This window comes from Berghia stephanieae, chromosome 3 (genome assembly GCF_034508935.2).
Source record: "Berghia stephanieae isolate SIO BIC M18660-M18661 chromosome 3, UCSD_Bste_1.3, whole genome shotgun sequence".
Taxonomy (NCBI): domain Eukaryota; kingdom Metazoa; phylum Mollusca; class Gastropoda; order Nudibranchia; family Aeolidiidae; genus Berghia; species Berghia stephanieae.
Window position 1 is genome coordinate 576,659 of NC_088362.1, and position 24,644 is coordinate 601,302.

Genomic DNA, 24,644 nt, shown 5'->3' on the forward strand with positions numbered 1-24,644 from the left:
TTGATGTTTCAGTGATTTAATCAGTATTGCATAATATTGTATGTAAGTAAGGTGTAAGCCTCGCAGTCTGAATGACGCTACCTGAGGATTGTGTGATTCAGTCAGAGTTTTAACATTCCAGGAGTATAGCTACTCTCTTTATCCATGTAATTAATGGTTTTCATTTGTCATGAATTGGACTCAAGCTGTCTCATTGAGGGGATCCAATTGGATTCAGTAGTCTGATGTCACGCCGCCCGGCAACGGCGCTATCTTGGTTCTAAACAAAGAAAATCATTACTTTTTATTCTTCAAGCAGGCTAGAACTTTTCATATGTCTTGTGACCAGAAAGTGTAAAAGTCAAAACATGATCAAATTAATAGTTTTTTTTCCCCTCTGGATACGCTTTTATGCTCGCCGGAGAAATATTTCATACGGGCGTCCGCCATTTTTCGGATAGTTTAGAGCCAGTGTTGCTAAGTTACCATGCGTCATTATGAAGGAAATGACGTTACGACTATTGAATCCAATTGGGGTTGATATTGTTGCTAATAGTTGGTCCCATCGATGGTTGAAAGCCAGAACAGAAAAGTATAAGGAAGAATTCACCATACTTGGAATAGATGTGAGTTCAGATGTAGACACCCTATGGAGAACCAAGTTGTTGTCAATCCTTGGCTCATTCTTAGACAAATCTCATAAGACACCTGTTATCAAATAGAACATTACAATTCAAATCCGACAGAGAATTAACAACAATATCAACCTTCATTGCATTGTACACAAATCATTCAAACCATGTTCTAATTCTATTCAATGAACAACGTTCACTTAATCATTAGGTACAACACAGACATGCAGCTGTGTAAGCGATGGTAAATGGTTTTCGACAGGGGTTACAGTTCAAAATGGAAAGAAGTCGGATGCTTTATTTCTACACAAGAGAGGCGCACTCTTCTTCATAAATGAACAGTGCGACCGATAAACACAATTTGACTATCCCTATCAGTTGCTTATTTAAAGGTTGCCGAGGCAGACATTATCAAAGTATTTGATCTCATTGAGCAAGAGGATGTTTACCGATTTGACACCACGTCACATAGGTACTCATCGTCTGCTATTAAAACCCTATCGCAACTTCAGACGTTTCTTGTCTCTATTATTTTGTATCGGGTATGTCATTGCCTATCTTTGAACATCAATATTGTGCTTTTTATACTTATAAACCAGTATGTTGAAAGAAAAATGCCATTCCCAACAGATACAGTTAATTACAATAACAAGTTCCATAAAAAGTGTCCCGGAAAAGCATTCCTACAACATTTTTAACCTTTTGATATGCCAGGCCTTTGTTAATGAGTGGATTTGGTATAACAGTTGCCGTTGAGTGATTGTGAGGTTCAAAGTCGATGTTTTTAATCAACAAGCATTAAAACTTGTTTAGTTGTAATTTGTTGACATCGAATAGAAAATCTTTCACCGACCAGCATTGTTCTGTTCCGTGTTTCCCATTGTTTGTTTCAATTTCAAATGAACACTTTTCTACATCACAGTTAGTTGTCATCGCAATTCCCGACCAGAACCGGAAACATTAAATAGGTAGCAAGTAGTTCTTTCAGAACATTGTCTCTCTATATAGAAATACACCACATTTGGGCTTCATTATCAAATGATTTTGAGATTAAATGTGATAAGTCGATTTTTTATCAATTTGCTTGTTGGTAAAATGATTTTATTTGTTAAATTAATTGATAATCTCCTTTCAATGGTGTCTAAATCACGCGATGAATAGATTGTGATATTTTGCTATTTCGTTTGTATATTATTCCCTGCAGCTCTCGGTCTAAACCCATTCCTTTTCATTGCCACATCAGCTTTGTGATAATCCCTACATTTTCATCTTATTGCCCAGTGGGAAGGAAGCAACCAAAGAAACTCCAACCAGAGCAACCATATTCTGTAAGTGTCCGTCTGTCGGCATTTCAAAGTATCTGGGAAAGAAGAAAAGAAGTGAATAGTTGATACCCCATTACTTATATATATATATATATATATATATATATATATATATATATATATATATTATATATATATATATATATATATATATATATATATATATATAAAGTGTTCTTTTATAGCGCTAAACGCCGAAGTCTCAAAGCGCTTTACAATATTCTTATCAAACCATAAACACACTCGTACCGAGACAAACAGACACACACACACACACACACACACACATACACAACAGTCTCACACACCAACTATGCACGTTTTACAAAATGAAATTGACATTCAACAAAATGGAATAAAAAAAAATAAAACGTATAATTTACTCATCAATAAGAAAATGCCTGGGATAAAAATTTCTGGAAACGATGAGTCTTTAGATTTTTATTAAAACTTTCTACGCTGCCCGAGAGCCTTACTGACAACGGAAGCGAGTTCCAAATGGTAGGTCCTGCTTTATAAAAAAATCTATCGCCGAAATTAGTAAGCCGTGTTTCTGGCACTTTTAGTAGCTGGATCTCCGATGACCTCAGCTGGCGGATCGGGGAGTAGGGGACCACAAGTTCTTGAATGTAGCTCGGAGATTGGGAATTTAGTGCGTTGAAAGAAAAAAGGGCATATTTTGTATTCGATTCTGGCTCGAACGGGCAGCCATTGTAGTGTTCTGAGCATAGTTTTTACATTTGTTTTCTCGTGTCGACAAATGCCCAGAGCCATTCTGGACGCTCTGTTCTGTACCATTTGGAGTTTGTCAACTTTCTTGACAGGAAGGCCCACCAACAGCGAATTACAATAGTCGAGGCGTGAAAGAATGAGGGCACAGACAACTGCTTTCAGCTGGTTGGATGGGAGAAACCGTTTCATTCTTTGCAATCTGTTTAATTCAAAATCCATGGTCCTCACAGTTAGTGCGTTGGTCTTTGACATTTCAATTATGAAACACACCATCATCGTACTGATCTTTTTGATGAAAAATACTTTTTGGATAAAATTGCTTTGCAACTTGTTACATTAAATAGATAATTTGCCTTCCTTTTTGGTTAGATTCAAAATTGTTTATTCGTGCTTAATGGTCACGTGAGATTTTGTTGCTATGCGTGTCAAGCTAATGGCATGGATGCCTTTATTACTATAATTTCATAATGCGAGTCACGGGTTATTTAATCAATATACAGCTCATACAACATTGAAAAATGCGTCAGTTATCGTATAATTTCATTGGCCATAACTAGTCTAATAAACATTTCAATCGTTCCATTTTTGACTCGGTAAAATTAGAAATATTGTTTTTTTTTTGTTTGTATTTTTTCTTGTCCTTTTTATCGCTCGATAACTATGAATCAACGCTCGATTATAAGACGGAGAAAAAGAAATAATTTTGAATAACCAACTTATTCTTTTTAATTGAATTCCTTGAATTATACACAAACGCTTTTTGAAACTCCGCTCATTCTTACATTTATTTACTCTCGAGAACACGTAAACTGTCGCACATAGCAATATGAAATGATAAAAGTAAAGTATATAAAATATCAATAAAGGTTTGATTTGGGGTTTTTTAATACATAAAATGCGTTGTCAGTCGTGTGAATGGAGTGGCCGAATGGCTAAGACTATGTCTCCGAAGACTTGGAATTGGCGATGTGGATTGGATTGTCGTCTGTGCCACTTCTTTAATTTTTTTTTTTTTTTTTTTGCATTCTTTCTACTGAATGTTGCAAATGATAATTGTTCCACCTTTTACTTTTTAAATCTTTTTTTTCTGAATACCTCACTCAGAAACAGGACAAATAATCAGAGGCAACAAAAAAAAAGGCGAACTGAATAAATAAATAAATAAATAAATAAATAAATAAATAAGTAAATAAATGAATAAATAAATATTGCTAATTCAGAAAGCGATAAAATGATCAGAGAAAAAGAATAATAATTTTAAAATCTTGCTTAGAAAACAAAAATCAGTGCAAAAAGGAAGACTTCAAGTAGCAAAAGGAGAAAATGTTGTAAGGTGGCCGAACCCACCCGGCTCTGCAGTCAACAAAGACCTCTACGTAAGTTAAGGTTATAAATGGTCTATACATTTTTCTACCAATTTCAAGCATTTTTTTCTTGTTTTTTGCTATACTGGTTGAAACCCGATATCTCCCTTTTCTATTTTCCCTCCTATTTTGCCTTGCTTATTTTGTACCTGAGCAAATTTTCTAAATATTATATTCTTCGCTGATCATTTGATCGCTTTCTGAAAGAGTGAAATTCCTTTATTTATTTATTTTAAGTGCTCCAAATAATATGTATTGCATTAAAATAAACATAAGTTTAGATCTATGGAATCTTACCTGGAAGATGGTTCCGGTACATTCCTGTCTGATTCAGAAGGCCAAAGAGCAGCTGCAGGACGAGGATTATTAACAAATCTCTTACGTTGTATGTCCTTTTGATGGACCAATTGTTCTAGCCTTTCGACAATTCTATTATTCTTGCATCCATTAAATGAGGTGCATGGTGAATTCCTCTTTTCTATAATATCTCTCGGCATTTCAGGCAAAATATTTTTCAATTCTTTACCTTGTTTACTTCTGTGCTGATTTTGTAAATATTCAAACTTTATTTGATATCTCTCGCCTCTTTCGCGTAAAATATTTATCCTATCATGACTTTGCCCGTACAAAATTATATGTTGATTTCTAATGCTTTCTTCGCGTCTTTCCTTCCTTAGTGGTGCTATATTTATATCCCCCACATTGTATTTCATTTGAACTCGTCTTTCTCGTCTATGTGAACCATTTACAAATCCCAATATATACGACTTCTCATCATTGTGTAACCGTTGCAATTCTCTCAATCCTTGTCGTCTGTTAGTATTAAGCAAATTGCTTATCTTATCATAACTGCTGATATCTCGAAGATTGCTTCTTCTTTCTCCTTGTCTCTCCGCCATATCCAGATCTTGAAAATTACTTCTCGCTGCCTCTTTTATATCACAACTAAGAGCACACAACTCACTCGACTTTCTTCTACTCGTCTTATATGTAGGCATGTTTGTAGAAATATTTCTCATTTGCTCATTCAGAAAATGTTTTCTTGTAGCTTTGGATAAGCTTTCTTGTTTCTCTATTTTAGCAATATCCCTCAATATATCTATTCGTGCCATGTTCATGCCTGCTCTGTATATTCCATACACATTATCGCCTATTGTTTCATGCATTCCATGTCGTGTCAAGTCTAACAAACAACTGCTTTCTTTTCTTATTTCATTCCGATTCATTTTGCTTAAGATAAATTTTACTTTTTCACGACTTTCATTTCTCTCCGCATTTTGAAAAGTATCTCTTCTGGCTTCAGACGTTCTGGCACATTCGCTTTCTTCGCGTACTTCGTGGTTTTTATTTCTCTTTAGATATTGGCAAATATATCTTCTTTCTTCGCTGACATGCAAGGTATTTATCCTGTCATTTTTGTCATCGCTTTTCATATTTCCGAAGATGTCTCTCCTATTTATGCGTTTTTCATAAGTTTCTGAATCGTACAAGACATCTCTTCTATCTTCTACTCTATCACCTCTTGTCGTATCCAACAAGACAGCTCTTCTATCTTCTACTCTATCACCTTTCCTCGTATCCAACAAGACAGCTCTTCTATCTTCTACTATATCACCTCTCGTCGTATCCAACAAGACAGCTCTTCTATCTTCTATTCTATCACCTTTCCTCGTATCCAACAAGGCAGCTCTTCTATCTTCTACTCTATCACCTTTCCTCGTATCCAACAAGACAGCTCTTCTATCTTCTACTCTATCACCTTTCATCGTGTCCAACAAGGCAGCTCTTCTATCTTCTACTCTATCACCTTTCATCGTGTCCAACAAGACAGCTCTTCTTTCTTCTACTCTATCACCTTTCCTCGTATCCAACAAGACAGCTCTTCTATCTTCTACTCTATCACCTTTCCTCGTATCCAACAAGACAGCTCTTCTATCTTCTATTCTATCACCTCTCGTCGTATCCAACAAGACAGCTCTTCTATCTTCTATTCTATCACCTTTCATCGTATACAACGAGACAACTTTTCTATATTCTACTCTATCACCTTTCCTCGTGTCCAACAAGACAACTCTTCGATCTTCTATTCTATCACCTTTCCTCGTATCCAACAAGACAACTCTTCTATCTTCTATTCTATCACCTTTCCTCGTATCCAACAAGGCAGCTCTTCTATCTTCTATTCTATCACCTTTCCTTCTATACAACAAGACGGCTCTTCTATCTTCTATTCTATCACCTCTCGTATTATCCAACAAGACAGCTCTTCTATCTTCTATTCTATCACCTCTCGTATTATCCAACAAGACAGCTCTTCTATCTTCTACTCTATCACCTTTCCTTCTATACAACAAGGCAGCTCTTCTATCTTCTACTCTATCACATTTCCTCGTATACAACAAGACAGCTCTTCTATCTTCTACTCTATCACCTTTCCTCGTGTCCAACAAGACATCTCTTCTATCTTCTATTCTATCTCCTTTCCTCGTATCCAACAAGACATCTCTTCTATCTTCTACTCTATCACCTTTCCTCGTGTCCAACAAGACATCTCTTCTATCTTCTACTCTATCACCTTTCATCGTGTCCAACAAGGCATCTCTTCTATCTTCTACTCTATCACCTTTCATCGTATCCAACAAGACGGCTCTTCTATCTTCTACTCTATCACCTTTCCTCCTATACAACAAGACAACTCTTCTTTCTTCTATTCTATCACCTTTCCTCGTGTCCAACAAGACAACTCTTCTATCTTCTATTCTATCACCTTTCCTCGTGTCCAACAAGACAGCTCTTCTATCTTCTACTCTATCACCTCTCGTCGTATCCAACAAGACAGCTCTTCTATCTTCTATTCTATCACCTTTCCTCGTGTCCAACAAGACAGCTCTTCTATCTTCTATTCTATCACCTTTCATCGTATACAACGAGACAACTTTTCTATATTCTACTCTATCACCTTTCCTCGTGTCCAACAAGACAACTCTTCGATCTTCTATTCTATCACCTTTCCTCGTATCCAACAAGACAACTCTTCTATCTTCTATTCTATCACCTTTCCTCGTATCCAACAAGGCAGCTCTTCTATCTTCTATTCTATCACCTTTCCTTCTATACAACAAGACGGCTCTTCTATCTTCTATTCTATCACCTCTCGTATTATCCAACAAGACAGCTCTTCTATCTTCTATTCTATCACCTCTCGTATTATCCAACAAGACAGCTCTTCTATCTTCTACTCTATCACCTTTCCTTCTATACAACAAGGCAGCTCTTCTATCTTCTACTCTATCACATTTCCTCGTATCCAACAAGACATTTCTTCTATCTTCTACTCTATCACCTCTCCTCGTGTCCAACAAGACATCTCTTCTATCTTCTATTCTATCTCCTTTCCTCGTATCCAACAAGACATCTCTTCTATCTTCTACTCTATCACCTTTCCTCGTGTCCAACAAGGCATCTCTTCTATCTTCTGCTCTATCATCTTTCATCGTATCCAACAAAACGGCTCTTCTATCTTCTACTCTATCACCTTTCCTCCTATACAACAAGACAACTCTTCTTTCTTCTATTCTATCTCCTTTCCTCGTGTCAAACAAGACAACTCTTCTATCTTCTACTCTATCACCTCTCGTCGTATTCAACAAGACAACTCTTCTATCTTCTATTCTATCACCTTTCCTCGTATTCAACAAGGCAGCTCTTCTATCTTCTACTCTATCACCTTTCCTCGTATCCAACAAGACATCTCTTCTATCTTCTACTCTATCACCTTTCCTCCTATACAACAAGACAACTCTTCTATCTTCTACTCTATCACCTTTCCTCGTGTCCAACAAGACAACTCTTCTATCTTCTATTCTATCACCTCTCGTCGTATCCAACAAGACAACTCTTCTATCTTCTACTCTATCACCGTTCCTCGTGTCCAACAAGACAGCTCTTCTATCTTCTATTCTATCACCTTTCCTCGTGTCCAACAAGACAGCTCTTCTATCTTCTACTCTATCACCTTTCCTCGTATCCAACAAGACAACTCTTCTATCTTCTACTCTATCACCTTTCCTCGTATCCAACAAGACTGCTCTTCTATCTTCTACTCTATCACCTTTCCTCGTATTCAACAAGGCAGCTCTTCTATCTTCTACTCTATCACCTTCCTCGTGTCCAACAAGACAGCTCTTCTATCTTCTACTCTATCACCTTTCCTCGTATCCAACGAGACAGCTCTTCTTTCTTCTACTCTATCACCTTTCCTCGTGTCCAACAAGACAGCTCTTCTATCTTCTACTCTATCACCTTTCCTCGTATCCAACAAGACAGCTCTTCTATCTTCTACTCTATCACCTCTCGTCGTATCCAACAAGACAGCTCTTCTATCTTCTATTCTATCACCTTTCCTCGTGTCCAACAAGACAGCTCTTCTATCTTCTACTCTATCACCTTTCCTCGTATCCAACGAGACAGCTCTTCTATCTTCTACTCTATCACCTTTTCTCGTGTCCAACAAGACAGCTCTTCTATCTTCTACTCTAGACTGGTTGCTGTATAGCGTGTCTTTCCACGATCTTTTCATGTCTTGATAAATGTTTCCCCTCATTTCTTCACGTTTATCCCCTCTTTCATGTTCTATCAAGTTGTACATCATTTCCCTACCCCTGCTGTTACTCAACATTTCATATCTTTCACTCTTCCTGGTGACGGGCAAGACGTTTCTCATCTCTCTATTGTCACGTACAATCTCCCTTCCTTTCTTGTTGAGCAAACTGTCATCCAGATTGTTCCGCCTTTCAACTCTTGTAAAATAACGGGACCTACTTCTGCCTTTATCTTGATGTTGATCAACATCGATGTTTTGTAAATAGTCCTTTCTTTCTTTGCTTCCTTGTCCCTTTCTTGACTCTTGCAAATAATACCTCTTTTCGCCAATTCTTTCTCTTTCTTTCACAATGAGTAAAGTTCTTTCCGCTTCTTTGTTATATCCATCACGATTAAAACCTGCCAGATGGTCCCGTCTCTTTTCGTGTCTCGTGTCTGCCAGCGACTTTCTGTACAGACTTCGAATACCGTTTCCTTTCTCTTTAAGGGTTTTATATTTGTTCATAATTTGGAATGAGGTTCTCCGTTCTTCACATCTCTCACCCATATTTGTGTCTTGGAGATTAACGTCACCTCTCTTTGATACACAGCTTTCTATTTTATTCTCTGTGACACAACGAGTTCTTCTCTGTTGATTTTCTCTGGTGATTACATCATCCGAAGCATACATGCCAAATTTATTTGTCTCAAGTGAATGTTTTACTGTGGCTAATCTCTTCTCTACTCTCCTAATTTTACTAAACATGTCCGTCATTTCGTCATCTCTGTTATAATACACGTAATCTGATCGTGCACTGGTTTTACTGTACTTTTCTGTGTCATTCATGTCTGACACCGTTCTAGCAATAGTTCTGGGCTGCACCAATCGTTGTCCTCGAATTAGCACCAGACCCACGGACAACAGGAGGATGAACGAAACAGTTTTCCGCATTGTGACTTCTCCTGGTGAAAAAGAAATAAAATATTTCACCAAATTAAATAAAAATCTGGCACTTAGAAAGGAAACCTTATTCAATAGTTACTGCTACACATTCGATAACAAACTAATCACCGTTACCCTAATCTTACTATCTCTGGTTTCTCCCTTCCTCTCTGTGTACCCCAGACATTCACAAAGGCGTATTTAAAGAAATATCTACAATAAACAAACTGTACGAAAACAACAACACGAGTTATCAATTCTAAGTTTGTCTTGTTCACAATAGTATGTCTGATTCATTGTCATTTTTACTAAGCAGGGAACGACGGATGAAAAAATAAAAAATAATAATAATAATATTAATAACAATAATAATAATAATAATAATAATAATAATAAAATAATAATAATAATAATAATAATAATAATAATAATAATAATAATAATAATAATAATAATAATAATAATAAATAATAATAATAATAATAATAATAATAATAAAAAATAATAATAATAATAATAATAATAATAATGATTAATAATAATAATGATAATAATAATAATATAATAATGATAAATAAAAATAATGATAATAATAATAATGATAATAATAATATTAATAATAATAATGATGATAATAATATTAATGATAATAATAATAATAATAATAATAATAATAATATAATAATAATAATAATAATAATAATAATAATAATAATAATAATAATGATGATAATAAATAATAATAATAATAATAATAATAATAATAATAATAATAATAATATAATAATAATAATAATAAATAATATAATAAATAATAATAATATATAATATAATAATAAAATAATAATAATAATAATATAATAATAATAATAATAATAATAAAAATATAATGATAATAATATAATAATATCAATAATAATAATGATGATAATAAAATTAATAGTAATATAATATAGAAATAATAATATAATATAATAATAATAATAATAATAATAATAATAATAATAATAATAATAATAAATGGCATTTATATAGAGCTTTACCCCGTTGTCACAGGCTCTAGGCGCTTTACAGTGATATAAAACAAAACATATTATTACAGTAATACAAATGTTGATGGAAACGTGATACAATTCAATTTAACAACAATAAAATATGAGGTTGCATTATCCCACAGAAATCCTATTCCAAAGACGCTTGCCAAATGTCATATACATTCCCTTTTTCCTCTTTGATTGTTTCCATCACAATCATGCAAGACAGGTAATTGAAGAGATTTCTTTGGTCTGCATTCATCAAAAAATGTTGCCAGTCCCTAGAAATTTGGACCAAATCAATCACACATTGCCGACTCCTATGACCTCGTTTTTATTTTCCTATTTTCTTTTAGAGACAGAGGGATAGAACGGCCCCAACCAGCATCTTTTCTAGGTGTTAGATTCAGTCATGTAAAATTCTTGATAAAGCACTTTTTACTCAAATATTTTGTTAAATATGTATTCCTTAGTTGTGTTTTCTGATAAACAATAAGGGAAAAAGAACTCATATTGGAAACACTGACTCTAAAACACCACCAATTTAAGGAGATACGACAATCTGTATCCATTGGGAAATCGTCAAGATGATAAAACCGGTGGAAAGGTTGATGATACATACCTAAATATTCAGTTGGATCAACGCTCAGGTTTATACAAAATATAACACGTTTTCCCAAAGAAACTCTGCTCGTTGCTTAAAATGTTCTACTTTTCAGTTACATTGGGGTCTTTTTAAACCCTTTTTTCGTGATATTGCTGTTCTCAAAGGGCCATTACTCGATCTGTAGTATTAATCTTTAAAGGAAGATAAGTCTGTCAAATATTGTTAGTTTTACTTATGACTTTACACGCTTGTGATTGACATCCTTATAAGCAAATTTTATTGTTTGATTTGGATTAAATAAATCGTGATACGCTAGATATTCTTTGAAAAAGGAATATTAATACTCACATATAAATCAAATCAAGGGCAATAGCTCAAACAAATTGAAAAGAATTTCCCCAAAACTGTGTCTGTGAATTCGTCAACAAAAAATAAAGTATTCTTTTCCTTTTCTAAAATGTTTAAAATTATCAAAAGTATCTTCTTCTTCTAGGTTCCATGCCTGGTCCAGGCTTCGGATACTGCATGAATTATCTCTCTCCATTCCTCCCTGTCTCTTGCCTTTTCAAACAGCTCTTGGATTGTTAGGCTGGTGAAGCCCTTCAGTTGGTCTATGAGTGTTTTTCTTTGTCTCCCCCGGGCGCGTTTACCAGGTATTTTTCCACAACTTGCCAGGTATTCATTCTTATCTTTCCTTACTATGTGTCCGAAAAAGGATAGTTGTCGATCCACTATTAAGGGCATTAGTTTCCTTTGTTGGTATGTTTGTTTTAGCACTTCTTCGTTCGTTTTGTGTGCAGTATACGATATTCTCTGCATCCTTCTCAAGCACCACATTTCAAAAGCTTCAATGTTCTTTTGTGTTTCTGCATTTGTAGTCCAGCTTTCGCATCCGTATAACAAGATTGGCCACACGTAGCACTTCAAGACTCGGAATCTAATCCCGAACGACATCTGTTTGTTTTTCAAAATGTTTCCCAGGTCCATGAAGGCCTGTTTGGCTTGAGTTATTCTTGCTCGTATGTCTCGGTTACATCTTCCATCTGTTGTCACTATTGAACCTAGGTATTTAAAACTTTCTACGTTGGTAAGTTGCTCGCCGTGAATCGTTATATTGCAGGTGTTGTTGTTTTCGGGGTTTTTCTGTATTACCATGCATTCCGTTTTGGTGATATTCACTTCCATTCCCTTGGCTTCACTATCTACTACCACTTTGTCAACAATCTTTTGAAGTTGGATTTCTGATGTTGCAATGAGTACCGTATCGTCTGCGTATCTTATATTATTTATGTTGTGACCTCCCACTTTTATTCCCTCCATATTATTTATGCCCCTCATGATTGTTTCTTGGTATAGATTAAACAGATCTGGTGAGGCAACACACCCTTGACGGACTCCTTTCTTAATAGGAATGGAATTTCCTGTAGAGTTTCCGATTTTGATAGATGCCTGCTGGGTGTAGTATAATGTTTGCATGAGTCTGAGGTCTTTCTCATCAGCGCCAATGGAGTGCAGTTGTTTTAGTATTTCTTCGTGGCGTACTCTATCAAAAGCTTTTTTGTAGTCGACAAAACAGAGGTATAGTGGGGTCTGAACCTGTATAGCTCTTTCACTTAAAACACGGAGGAGGTATATTGCGTTCCTTGTCCCTCTGTCAGGTTGGAATCCATATTGTTCTTCTGCGATTTCGGGGTTAATCTTATTCCTTAGCCTGTTGATAATTATACGCAACAGTATTTTGTTGATGTGGCTTATTAAACTTATAGTTCTAAAATTTTCGCATCTGACTGCACCTGCTTTCTTTGGTATTGCTATGAAAATAGAGTTACAGAGATCTTCTGGAATTTTCCCAGTATTGTATATATTGTTGAATAATATGTGAAGTTCATCAATTGCTAGATCTCCTAGGCTTTTTAATACCTCTACAGATATTTCATCAGGGCCTGTTGCTTTACCATCCCTCATTCGTTCCATGGCATGTTCAATTTCACTTTTGGTGATGTTTGGTCCGCTTAATGGTTCTTTGAATTTCAGTGGTGGTTCATTTCTATTTGGATCATTGTACAGTTCGCCTATGTATTCTACCATCGGCTTTCTATATGTTGTTCTTCAAATAGCAGTTCCCCTTGTTTTGTTTTGGATACAACTTCCTGCTGCTTTGCTTTTCCTTTTCACTGATAGTTCTTTTATTCTTTGGTGAGCTTGTTGGGGGTTGGGTTTGTATTCTCTTTCGATTTCGCAGCATTTCCAGTCTAGATAGTTCTCGTGTGCCTCGATGCATTTGGATTTAATGTGGTTGTTCAATGTTTGGTATTCTGCAGACCCTCTGTTGCATTTTCGTCTTTCTTCAAATAGGTTTAGAATTTCATTTGTCATCCATTCCTTTTTGCTGTTTATTTGAGCTATTGGTAAATGCTTTTCTGCAGTTGCTTTGACACACTTTTGGAATATATCAAATTGTTTTTCACATTTTTCATTATCAGGTTCACTTTGGCTTTGTATCATGAGTGCATTTTCAAATTCTTCTCTCATTTTTGTTTGTATGCCATTGTCTTTGCATAACCTGTAATCCCTCTTTATTCTACCAGCTGTTCTCTGAATAGCTTTAAACTTTATCCTTATTGTACAAACAACTGGGACATGGTCACTGTCTACATCGGCGCCTGGGTAGGTTTTGCAATTTAATATGCCATTTCTGAATCTTGATGATACTGCTATAAAGTCTATCTGGTTCCTTGCTCTGTCCCTGGTGATTGCCATGTCCAGGTTCTTCTTGGGTGTTGTTGAAACCAGGTGTTTGAAATCATTAATTTATTTGTTCTACACCAATCTGCCCAGATGTTTCCTCGTTCATTTCTGTCTCCGAGTCCATGTGGTCCGATTATGTCACCATCTCTGCCTCTGCCAATCTTAGCATTTAGGTCCCCCATTACCATAAGGACTTCTTGTGATTTACACATTCGTTTTGCTTTGTCTAGTGAATGGTAAAACTCTGTCATATCTGCATCTGTCGCCTCTTCTGTTGGTGCATAAACTTGAATAATATTGGTGTCAACTACAGGTCCTCTTAGCTTAACCAGCAAAACTCTGTCTGAGATTGCTACGTGCCCTTTGTAAAATTTGGTTGATTTTGGTCTAAGATCATCCCTACTCCTTTTTGGAAAGAGGTTCCACCACTCCATATGATCTTATATGTCATGTTGTTTTCTTGTTTTGACATGGTTCCCTGCTCTTTCCATCTCATCTCTGCCAGGCCAAGAATATTTATTTGGAGCCGTTTCATTTCTTTCAGAATGTTGTTTAGTTTTCCTTTTTGGGCACAGGTCCTGACATTCCATGTCCCAATTTTGGTTTTGTCACATTTGTTACATTTATTTCGCCTAGTAACTGGCTGACGGTTCGGTGTGACCTGACGAACATCACGCTCCCAACCGAGCGAGGCAGCAGTCTTCCGTGAAAACATGCTCCCCTTTACGCTGTCACCGTTTAACTTTTTGGACTTATTCATGCAGTTAACTCGGCAAAGTTACAAGAATGGTTTGCCATTGCCTATTCTTGTCGCCCTCTGCAGTTGGCCAGCTTGACCTGTTACCGTTCGACACCACGAGGAGGTTGCAGTAGGGCTTGATGATGATCTATCTTTGCAGACTTGGCATCATCCATTTGTCGAACATCAAAAGTATAGAAGTAATTAAATGTTAAATGTAACTGTCCTTGAAATTGAGTGACCTTTGTATGACCCTCAAGTGGTCGAAAGCGCTTTGAGGTTTCGACGAAAGGCGCTATATAAATATGCTTATTGTTATTATTATTATTATTATTATTATTATTATTATTATTATTATTATTATTATTATTATTATTATTATTATTATTATTATTATTATTATTATTATTATTATTATTATTAAATGAAATTCCAATCGGCCAAAATTTTTTCAAGGATATCCATCTTACCAACTTTGAAGAAAAACAAACTTACATACGAGTGTGAAACAAGTTGAGTTTTTTCACTGTTCAGTGACTCTATCATAATGGGCGATAACTCAATAAAATATTGTGTATTTTGATTTTAACTTTATTTATTTGTTACTTACAACCAAAATAATAAACTGCATTATTTGAGTAGTTGAAGATAAAGTGTGATTTGCAAGTTATTTTATAAAGAGGAATATTTTTATTCATCTAAAAATAAAATCAAGAGCAATAACTCGTACATATCGATGTGAATCTTTAAAAGAAAGTGTACCTGTAATGTGTTTGACATATAATAAAGTTTTTATGTTCTTAAAGATGTTATAAAATATCAATAATTTTCAAGTAATTAAATGATTAATATAGCTGACCTTGACCTTGATTGACCTCTGAATGACCTTCAAGGCGTCGAATTGAAACTCCAATCGGCCAAATTTGTCCTTAAGATGTCAATCTTACCAAATTTCAAGAAAAATAACCAGACGGAACTTTAAACAACTCGAATCTTTGCACGATGCAATGACTCTGATATAATGAGCGATAACTCAATCAAATAGTGTTTGATTGGCTAATAACTTTGTACGCTTGTTGCTGAGATCCAAAACAGTAAACTTTATTACTTGAGTTATATAAAATAAAGTAACCGACTATAATTAATATGCCATCCCACCACACCTAGTTGAGTCAATGTTCATCACATGAATCTGCATCTATTTTGGATTGGATTATTACTATCTATCAAAGAACAAGGAATGCGACGATACAATCATAAGACAGCAATATATTTGTGTCTACGCCATATCAGCTCTCTACTACGAATCTAAATGAAATACCTATTATTAACATCAGTGAATTTTCAGCTCCTTCAAGTTAAGAACTCCAAATATTTAATGCCACAGCTCAACCCACCAAAGTACATTTGGCACAGTGAGAACAGTGGCAAGGACAAGAGGCTTTTATAGCTGCACGCTTGTCGCGGGTTTTGTATGTTGGGTGAAGAGAGATTGAGACAAATGGAATCGGAGGATGAGATTCAGAAGAGGAGAACATTTCTGTGATTAGGGATTAAATTGGCATTTACGGCCTAAAGAATAGGCACTAACTGGTAAGAGAAGGGGAGAGAGAGAGAGAGAGAGAGAGAGAGAGAGGGAGAGAGAGAGAGAGAGAGAGAAAGAAAGAAACAAAGAGAGAGATAGAGAGAAAGAGGGAAAGAGAGAGATAGATAGATAGATAGAAAGAGAAAGAGAGAAAGAAAGTAAGAAACAAAGAGAGAGAGAGAGAGGGAGAGAGAGAAAGAGAGAAAGAGAGAGATAGATGGGTAGATAGAGAGAGAGAAAGAAAGAAACAAACAAACAAAGAGAGAAAGAGAGAGAGAGAGAGGGGGAGAGAGAGAGAGAGAGAGATGGATAGATAGAGAGAGAGAAAGAAAGAAAGAAACAAAGAGAGAGAGAGAGAGAGAGAGAGAGAGAGAGAGAGAGAGAGAGAGAGAGAGAGGGCAGAGTCGTATTGTGGCTGGGATTGAGTATTGGATCCTATGACGTATTGATATGTCGATCTCCTTGCTAGGAAATTATAATTATTGACCAATCGGAATATTCCCGCTATTTAGCCTTAAATATCCACGGTGTAGCGTTGTTCTAAGTAGAGAGCGGTGGGGGGTGCCTGAAACCTGGAACCGTGAAAATACTAACGAAAGAGTGATGACGGAGAGGCATCGGATGGGAACAATACAGACAATGGACGTTTCGGGTACAAACCCTTCGTCGGCACAACAATAAACGTTGAAAACAAATAAAATGAAATAAATTGTATCGTCTGTATTCAACGATGGATGGAGTGTGAATGAATAGTTAGCGTGGATCCCAATTGTGATATAGAAGTGATAAGGCCAGTGAGAGACGTGAAATTTCTAGAAATTAATGGACGATTAAAGACATAATAGTAATAGTAGTAGTAATAGTAGTAGTGAGTGTAGTAGAGTAGTAGTAGTAGTAGTAGTAGTAGTAGTTTGTAGTAGTAGTAGTTAGTAGTGTAGTAGTAGTAGTAGTAGTAGTAGTAGTAGTAGTAGTAGTAGTGATAGTAGTAGTAGTAGTAGTGTAGTAGTAGTAGTAGTAGTAGTAGTAGTAGTAGTAGTGTAGTAGTAGTAGTAGTAGTAGTAGTAGTAGTAGTAGTAGTAGTAGTAGTAGTAGTAGTAGTAGTAGTAGTAGTAGTAGTAGTAGTATAGTAGTTAGTAGTAGTAGTAGTAGTAGTAGTAGTAGTATAGTAGTAGTAGTTAGTAGTAGTAGTAGTAGTTAGTAGTAGTAGTAGTGGGTTAAGTAGTAGTAGTAGTAGTAGTAGTAGTAGTAGTAGTAGTAGTAGTAGTAGTAGTAGTAGTAGTAGTAGTAGTAGTAGTAGTTGTAGTAGTAGTAGTCTGGCTACTCATCTTCAGCTGTTCCAGTAGGATTGGATCTAGGCCGGTATCACCTTCACGATCATGACAGCGCGCAAGCTACTGTACCGCGGCAACGTGATGATCCTTCGCTGGAGGTAAAAAACGGTATCATAAATCATAGGGTCTTTTTACTGAATCAATTCTTATAATAAAGTTTTCATAAAAATGTCCTTCACACGCAACAAACTCATTATTAGGTGTAAAATCATGGCGTACTAAAAGATTATTCTAGTAGAGCTATGTGTAAAATCCTTTCTCGGTATTTTATTAAACCACAGCCGTCTTCACGACTCGTCTTTAGGGAATGTGAAAACCGATACCTTATCCTGTCTCTCATAGTTCCGTAATTTGGTACACAGCACTTTTTACCATGTCGAGTAACAGTCAATATAGAATATTCCAATAATATATTATATATCAAAAGGATGTAATTATAATTAAACTATAAACAAAAGAATCGTCCCTTCTATCCTCTCCTCGTGTAGATTAAAAAAAAATGACAGCACACACATTATTCGTTCCTTGTCGTTATCTCTTTTACTGGGTGAAAAAATGTGTCCATATGCGATTTTAAAAAGTAATTTTGAAAACAAACAACACACACGATAATACGATGGTGATAATACGATGGTGATAGTAATAGAATGAAACAACAGGGCAAATTCGATGAAAGCTAACGATGGTGATAGTAATAGAATGAAACAACAGGGCAAATTCGGTGAAAGTACGATGTGAGTATGAGAACACAGGAAATTCGATGAAAGCTAACGATAGTAATAGTAAATAGAATGAAACAACAGGGCAAATTCGGTGAAAGCTAACGATAGTAATAGTAAATAGAATGAAACAACAGGGCAAATCGGAAAGCTAACGATAGTATAGTAATAGAATGAAAAAAGGCAAATCGTAAAGCTAACGATGGTAATAGTAAATAGAATGAAACAGCAGGGCAAATTCGATGAAAGCTAACGATGGTGATAGTAATAGAATGAAACAGCAGGGCAAATTCGGTGAAAGCTAACGACAACAAGATTGCATCTGAAACTGACATGAGAAACAAATGGAATTCCCCTCCAAGGATCCAGGGATCTCCACGCCTCATGGGGTGACGTCACCATCTGGGTATGAAATCCACAAGCTGGCTATGTATGCAACACGATGGCTACGGTTTGAGTCCCGAGCACGCATAGTTGAGTCCTTGGAGCGGAGAGAGCTCTTTACTCACATTCTCTCACCGTATTCGGGTGTAAAATGAGTACATGGCCGTTAACAGCGTTGTCTCTGTCCGAAAATAGATATGATATTGCCCAACAGGCGTCATGTCTTGTCCAACAAGTTAAGTGTTGCTGTTGACTAGGGACCCTTGCAAAGCGCTTTGAGCACGTTTAGTGGATAGTCCCCTATATATATATATTATAAGTTCAAGTTATATTTTTTCAAAATTGGTATTGATCCACGGTTGGTGGTTTTTGTTTTGATTGTATCTCTTTTCCTATTGTATTCTTAATCCCATTTTATGCATGTCCCATTTTTGTCCAGCATTTCTGGCTTCAAAGGAGGTTCAGGTTAACCCTTTCGCGCCTCTAGAGATGTATTCTCCATTTCGTGTTTCTATACTGTGGCTCTAACCCTATGCTAAAGTCAATGATAATATTGTCATGATCTCATAGACCTGGAATGATGTCACAGGTTTTAGTCAGTCTAGGGTTGTTTAAATAAATAGCTAATTAAAAAATAAAAATTCCCTTTATTTATCCCATATGGGAAATTTGTCTTTTAGGTCTATTGCAAGGGAATGCTGGAATAACCCGGCGTCAGCCGCAGTGCAGCGCCGCAAATTGAGCTAGGGCGGGAGGTGACTTGCTCAAGGCCACTCAGCGCAGGGCGAGTGATCGAACTCGGTAGAATTCCGGTACGAAGCAAAGACCGTACCGCTGAGCCACGCTTTCCCCTGTTTGGATTTTTGTTCTTCTTGTGTGTTGATTCTCTCTTCTCATTAATGAATGTGGGATCCCATTATACGATAGTACACCGCTGGCGTCGTTTCCTGCCATGAGATTTCAGCTGATACGAATTCACAATCTATTTCCTCGTCTAGTTTCATTTCATATGTGTTGAGGTTGTCATTTGATGCCGTGATAACACTGTCTTTCGGTCATTTCTGAATACATTTGGTTGATATCCATCTGAAACCATTTCACTGTTTCTTTCATCTGTCTAATAGGATTCCACAGTCTGACGTCACGTCCGCCTAGCAACGAATCGGCTGGCTCTAAACAAAAAAAAATCCGTGCTTGGTCCGGGCAAGGAATAATTGGAAAATCGCTCAAAAAACAATTTTTATCTTAAATATGGTCCAGTGTTTTGTACCAGATTGTCTACACCAGTCAGAGAGTCACTCCTGCAAGTTTTACAGATTTCCAAATGGACAGGCAGACAAAAAATTGAAGAAAAAGTGGATCACTTTAGTCAGGTAAGCACGCACGCCTCGTCGAACATTTGATAGAGTTCGTAGTCCAGATCTAGGTCAAGTTCTAGCTTACGTAGACCTATATTTTATGATTAAAGTGTACAATTGCACGAAATTATAAATAAAAATACATTCCAAACTAGGTTTTTATTGAAGTTGAAGCAAAAATGATATCTCAATCGTTTTGATGTTAAGGCTGATAAACTGAATGAGAGTTAAGTTCTACTGATAATGATAAGTGATAATTTTTTTAAAAGGAGAACAAGAAGAAAGAGAAGAAAATATTTGTTAAAATCTTACTTTAAACTCGATAACTTTATGGCAAAATGAAAATAAATAAATAAAATAACGCAACCTCCCCCCCCCCCCTCCCCTCACGCAGATATCTCTCTCTCTCTCTCTCTCTCTCTCTCTCTCTCTCTCTCTCACTCACTCACACACACACACACACACACACACACACACACACAAACACACATACTTTCCTCTTTTTTTTTGGAAAGTTTCTCTGATTCTCTGCCATGCCTCCCTCCCCGACAGCCGAGGTGGCAACTCTGTGTGAACAAAGCAAGATGGCGGCAGGGACCTCTCTCCTTTACCTGTGCCCGATTGTTGACACTCCAAAGTTTCCATCACCGCACTGTCCAGTACAGTACTGACTGAAATAAAGAGAAAACGCCAGTCTTGCCACACTCAACCCCAAGATCAACTTTAACTGTGTAAATTTAAGAATTCATATTTTTATATATACCTAGTCAAAATCATCAAAAGAAGTAATGAGGAAGTGCGACATTTTGCTGAATGTGCGATTTCATAAAAGACAGGCGAGAGACCCACCAGTAACCTAGTCTCTTGCACACCTTTGATTTATCATGCATTGAGCTGGTGTCAAACAAGATAGTCTAAAACAAAGTACTTATCAAATTAAATAATATACCCAATATGCCCAACAGAATTATTGGTTTTTTTTTAATCTTTTCATTTCAGGAGAAAGGACAAAAGATCCAACATCATCATCAAGAGTGTGTTCTTGTCACTTCAGAGATGGTGACAAAGCCAACCTCCCTGAATGGTTTGACAGAAATAAAAATAAATTGTTTCCACCAGAGCCAGAAAGTAAGAAAAGAAAAGTGACACAAGGAATTCCCATCCCATCTCAATTGGCACCAACATCAAGAAGTCCACCACCACCACCACCACCACCACCACCACCACCACCACCACCACCACCACCACATCATCATCATCATCATCATCATCATCATCATCATCATCATCATCATCATCATCATACTGCTCAACTCTCTTCATCATCATCACAAAGTCCCACCTTTAAAAAAAACAGATTCCTCATCATCATTATTTTCCTCCTCATCATCATCATCAGTATCTTCTCCCTCATCATCATCTCAACTCTCGTCACCATCATCACAGGATTCCATCTTTTAAAAAAAACAGATTGTAGAACAAGTGAGGATATTTTAAATAGAACAACAAATTTAATTCAAGAACAAGAAATTACAGACAAAAATAAGGAAATAGCTAGCTTTAAAACACCCAACTAAGTTAGATTCAACGCACTTACACTGTTTCAAGCCTTACAGAAAAAGTTCTTCGAATGGAGACAGGTGTACATTGTTTTAAAATATTTAATATTATTGTTCAATATGTTGAGTGCTTTAGAGGTAACATTATTTATTATAGCGGATGGGAAGTTCAGGAAGAGACAGTTGCATTAAAAGACCAAATTTTCATTATTACACTTATGAAACTTAGACAGAACTACGCTAACCTTCATATTTCACAATTGTTTAGCGTTAGTGAAAGTACTATAACAAATATTATACAAACTTTTATTCATGTTTTACATAAGCCATAAGCTTCTCTTTGAAAATGTTATGAAGGTTACATGCCCTTCTAGACATAAAAATAAACTATCAGCTCCATCATCATTTTTAAGATTTCCAAATTGCAGAATGATCATTGATTGTACATATGACCAAATTGCTATTCCTAAAGAAATAGATAAACAACGGTTAACTTATTCTTCTTATAGGTCCATGAATTCTGTTAAAGCTCTTGTTGGTCTGAGGCCAAATGGTGTGATAAATTTTATTTCTAAACATGATCCAGGGTCTGTCTCGGATAAGGTCATTGTACAAAATTGTGGATTACTAAAACTTTTAATTTTAAGCCCTGGAGATTTAATTTTAGCAGATAAAGGTAATAAAGGTAAAACCCCATCCTGATTCAAGATATTTTACCTCAAGGAGTAACTGTAAATATCCCTCCCTTTTTACATAATAAATTTACTGAAAATGAGATTTTATTAACAAAAGAAATTGCTTCATGTAGAATTCATGTTGAGAGGGCGAATGAAAGACTGAAAAATGTTAACATCCTCTCATATATTCCAACCATGTTAAGAGAAACATCTGATATTATTTTTCAATTAGTTGCAGCACTTGTCAATCCCCAGTCTCCTCTTATTAAGGAGACTGCATTTTGTTAGCTTTGCCATTTATTTTGTACAACACACATATTTTGTTCATCATCATCAAATCACCATTCAAAATAATGGTTTTGTAGGTCCATACATGATTTTACATGATAAACATGACAAATTATGGCATTGTTGTATCAATGTATGTTCAATGTCATTAACATTGTTAAATAAAACCACACAAATTAGTTTTGGACTGAATCAACCCAAGGCATCATCAAGATAGATCTGTGGAAGTAAAAGAATAAAAGATTCAAATTTAGAGCTGCGACCATGCTCAATAGGCAAAAAACAAACTAACTAATAAAACGTCTGTTGTGGTCTTGTGGTATGACACTCGCTTTCAGATCAGAAGGTCCTGGGTTTGGGCCTCGCTCGGCGCATAGTTGAGTCCTTGGAGAAGGCTCTTTACTCACAATCTCTCACCGTACTCAGGTGTCAAATGAGTACCTGGCCGTTAACAGCGTTGTCTCTGTCCGAAAAAATTGTAATATCGCCCAACAGGCATCATGTCCCGTCTTACATGTTAAATGTTGCTGTTGGCCAGGGACCCCTTGTAAAGCACTTTGAGCACATTTAGTGGATATTACGCTGTATAAAAACTCAATTAAAAAAAAAAACAAATAAAGTGATTCTTTCATTCATCTTGCTTTGTTGATAAGGGGGAAACCCCAAACGTCCATTTTATCTGTTTTCGTATATTAAATTGAAGTTCACATTCAATTTCACAATGTTATTGATTTCTTCGAGTTTCAAGCAGCAACATTTACATTACACCTTAACCCAATAGGAAGTTTAGTTTACCGTGACTAACACTGGTCTAAATAAATCCTTTATTCAGCCATAGAGGAAATTTATCTCTAGGGTCTATTCCCAGGGAAGACTGGAATAACCGCGGTGCAGGGCCGCAAATTGAGCTAGGGCGAGGTGACTTGCTCAAGGCCACACAGCGCAGCGGCGGGTGAACGAACTCGGTACCTTTCGGGTACGAAGCAAAAACCGTACCGCTGATCCACGCTGCCCCACATGAAGTATTATAAAATGTCTAGCGTGATTGGTGATTGTGATGCTCATATGAGTATTATAATAAAGGTTACAACACGATACTAAATAGTATGTAGTTGACTATAGTCAATAGCAACGAAAATTAGCGAAGCAAGACTAAGACCTCAAAGACTCAAAGTCCGTGGTCCATAAGATAAAAACACAATAATTCAATGACTCCCTCTCTCTCTCCCTAACTAAAATCGAAAGTAAACAGTTAAATCTTTCCATTGGATATACTAAATCTGCCTAAACTCAAAGTAAACTGATTATTGTCCAACAGTAGTTGTACGGAGATGTGGGATTTTGAGAGTGAGAATGAGAAGACGAAATGACTTACCTTCACAGAATACTCTTTATTCTTCATGCTGGCTTGAACTTTGCCGAACATCAAGCCATCTGAGTAAGTGAAAGTCAAAACATGACCTGACTGATGATGATTTTCACCTCGCGAGATACTTTTATGCTCATTGGAGAAGTATTTCATAAGGGCGGTGATGGAAATAGGGTTCGTGTCAGCCATTTTTCTCGACTGTTTAGAGCCAGCCGGTTTGTTGCCATGCGTTGCTGCGCAGGATTACGTCACGACTTAGGAAGCCTATTGTATAGTGATATATTAACGTTTCTACTATTTTGTGTATTGGCTGAAGAAGGGTTTAGAGTTCGAAACTTTTCGCAATCGTACATTAATTTTTAGAATTGTTTGCCCAAATAATCACTTCCATAAAAATGTATGTTTTGCTACTATATAACAGCATTTTGTAACTGTTTATCAGATTTTTAAAACTTGTTAAAAGTGGTACAAAAGTAAATCAAGCTTAAAATCTCCGCTTTCAAATTCTATAAAATTTTAGTTTTTCGACGGCCAAAATATCAACATTTCATTTCAATGGTCAGGTTTAGGAAATGTTTTCATTGCGTCGCGTGGTGAAAAAGAAAAAATAATGTGAGGTTTAATACTTGTTTTTTTCTTCCATGAATAAATTAGATGTAATAACATAAATACGTAGTATGGCTGTACTGC

The 24,644-nt window shown here is 36.2% G+C and overlaps 1 protein-coding gene and 2 long non-coding RNA genes across 3 annotated transcripts; 1 reads left to right on the forward strand and 2 right to left on the reverse strand.

Moving 5' to 3' along the window:
- LOC144966974 (uncharacterized) lies at positions 1-8,438 on the reverse strand. Its single transcript, XM_078903668.1, has 2 exons — positions 4,330-8,438; positions 1-1,971 (listed from the first exon to the last, which is right to left on the reverse strand). Exons 1-2 carry the CDS (start codon positions 7,524-7,526, stop codon positions 1,869-1,871), a joined length of 3,300 nt encoding a protein of 1,099 aa, XP_078759794.1. The 5' UTR covers positions 7,527-8,438; the 3' UTR covers positions 1-1,868.
- An 11,399-nt stretch (positions 8,439-19,837) lies between these two features.
- LOC144969431 (uncharacterized) lies at positions 19,838-21,291 on the forward strand. Its single transcript, XR_013644753.1, has 2 exons — positions 19,838-20,076; positions 21,061-21,291. It is a non-coding gene; the product is annotated as an uncharacterized LOC144969431 (long non-coding RNA).
- Positions 21,292-21,375: 84 nt separating this feature from the next.
- Positions 21,376-24,219, reverse strand: LOC144966975 (uncharacterized). Its single transcript, XR_013644299.1, has 2 exons — positions 23,961-24,219; positions 21,376-22,804 (listed from the first exon to the last, which is right to left on the reverse strand). It is a non-coding gene; the product is annotated as an uncharacterized LOC144966975 (long non-coding RNA).
- Positions 24,220-24,644: the final 425 nt, after the last annotated feature.

Excerpts from the sequence above, each read along its gene's own strand:
- LOC144966974 (XM_078903668.1), bottom strand. The coding sequence starts at position 7,526 with ATGAAAGATGATAGAGCAGAAGATAGAAGAGATGCCTTGTTGGACACG. Across the intron at positions 1,972-4,329 it reads GTACCGGAACCATCTTCCAG|ATACTTTGAAATGCCGACAG; the intron begins GTAAGATTCCAT and ends CTTCTTTCCCAG.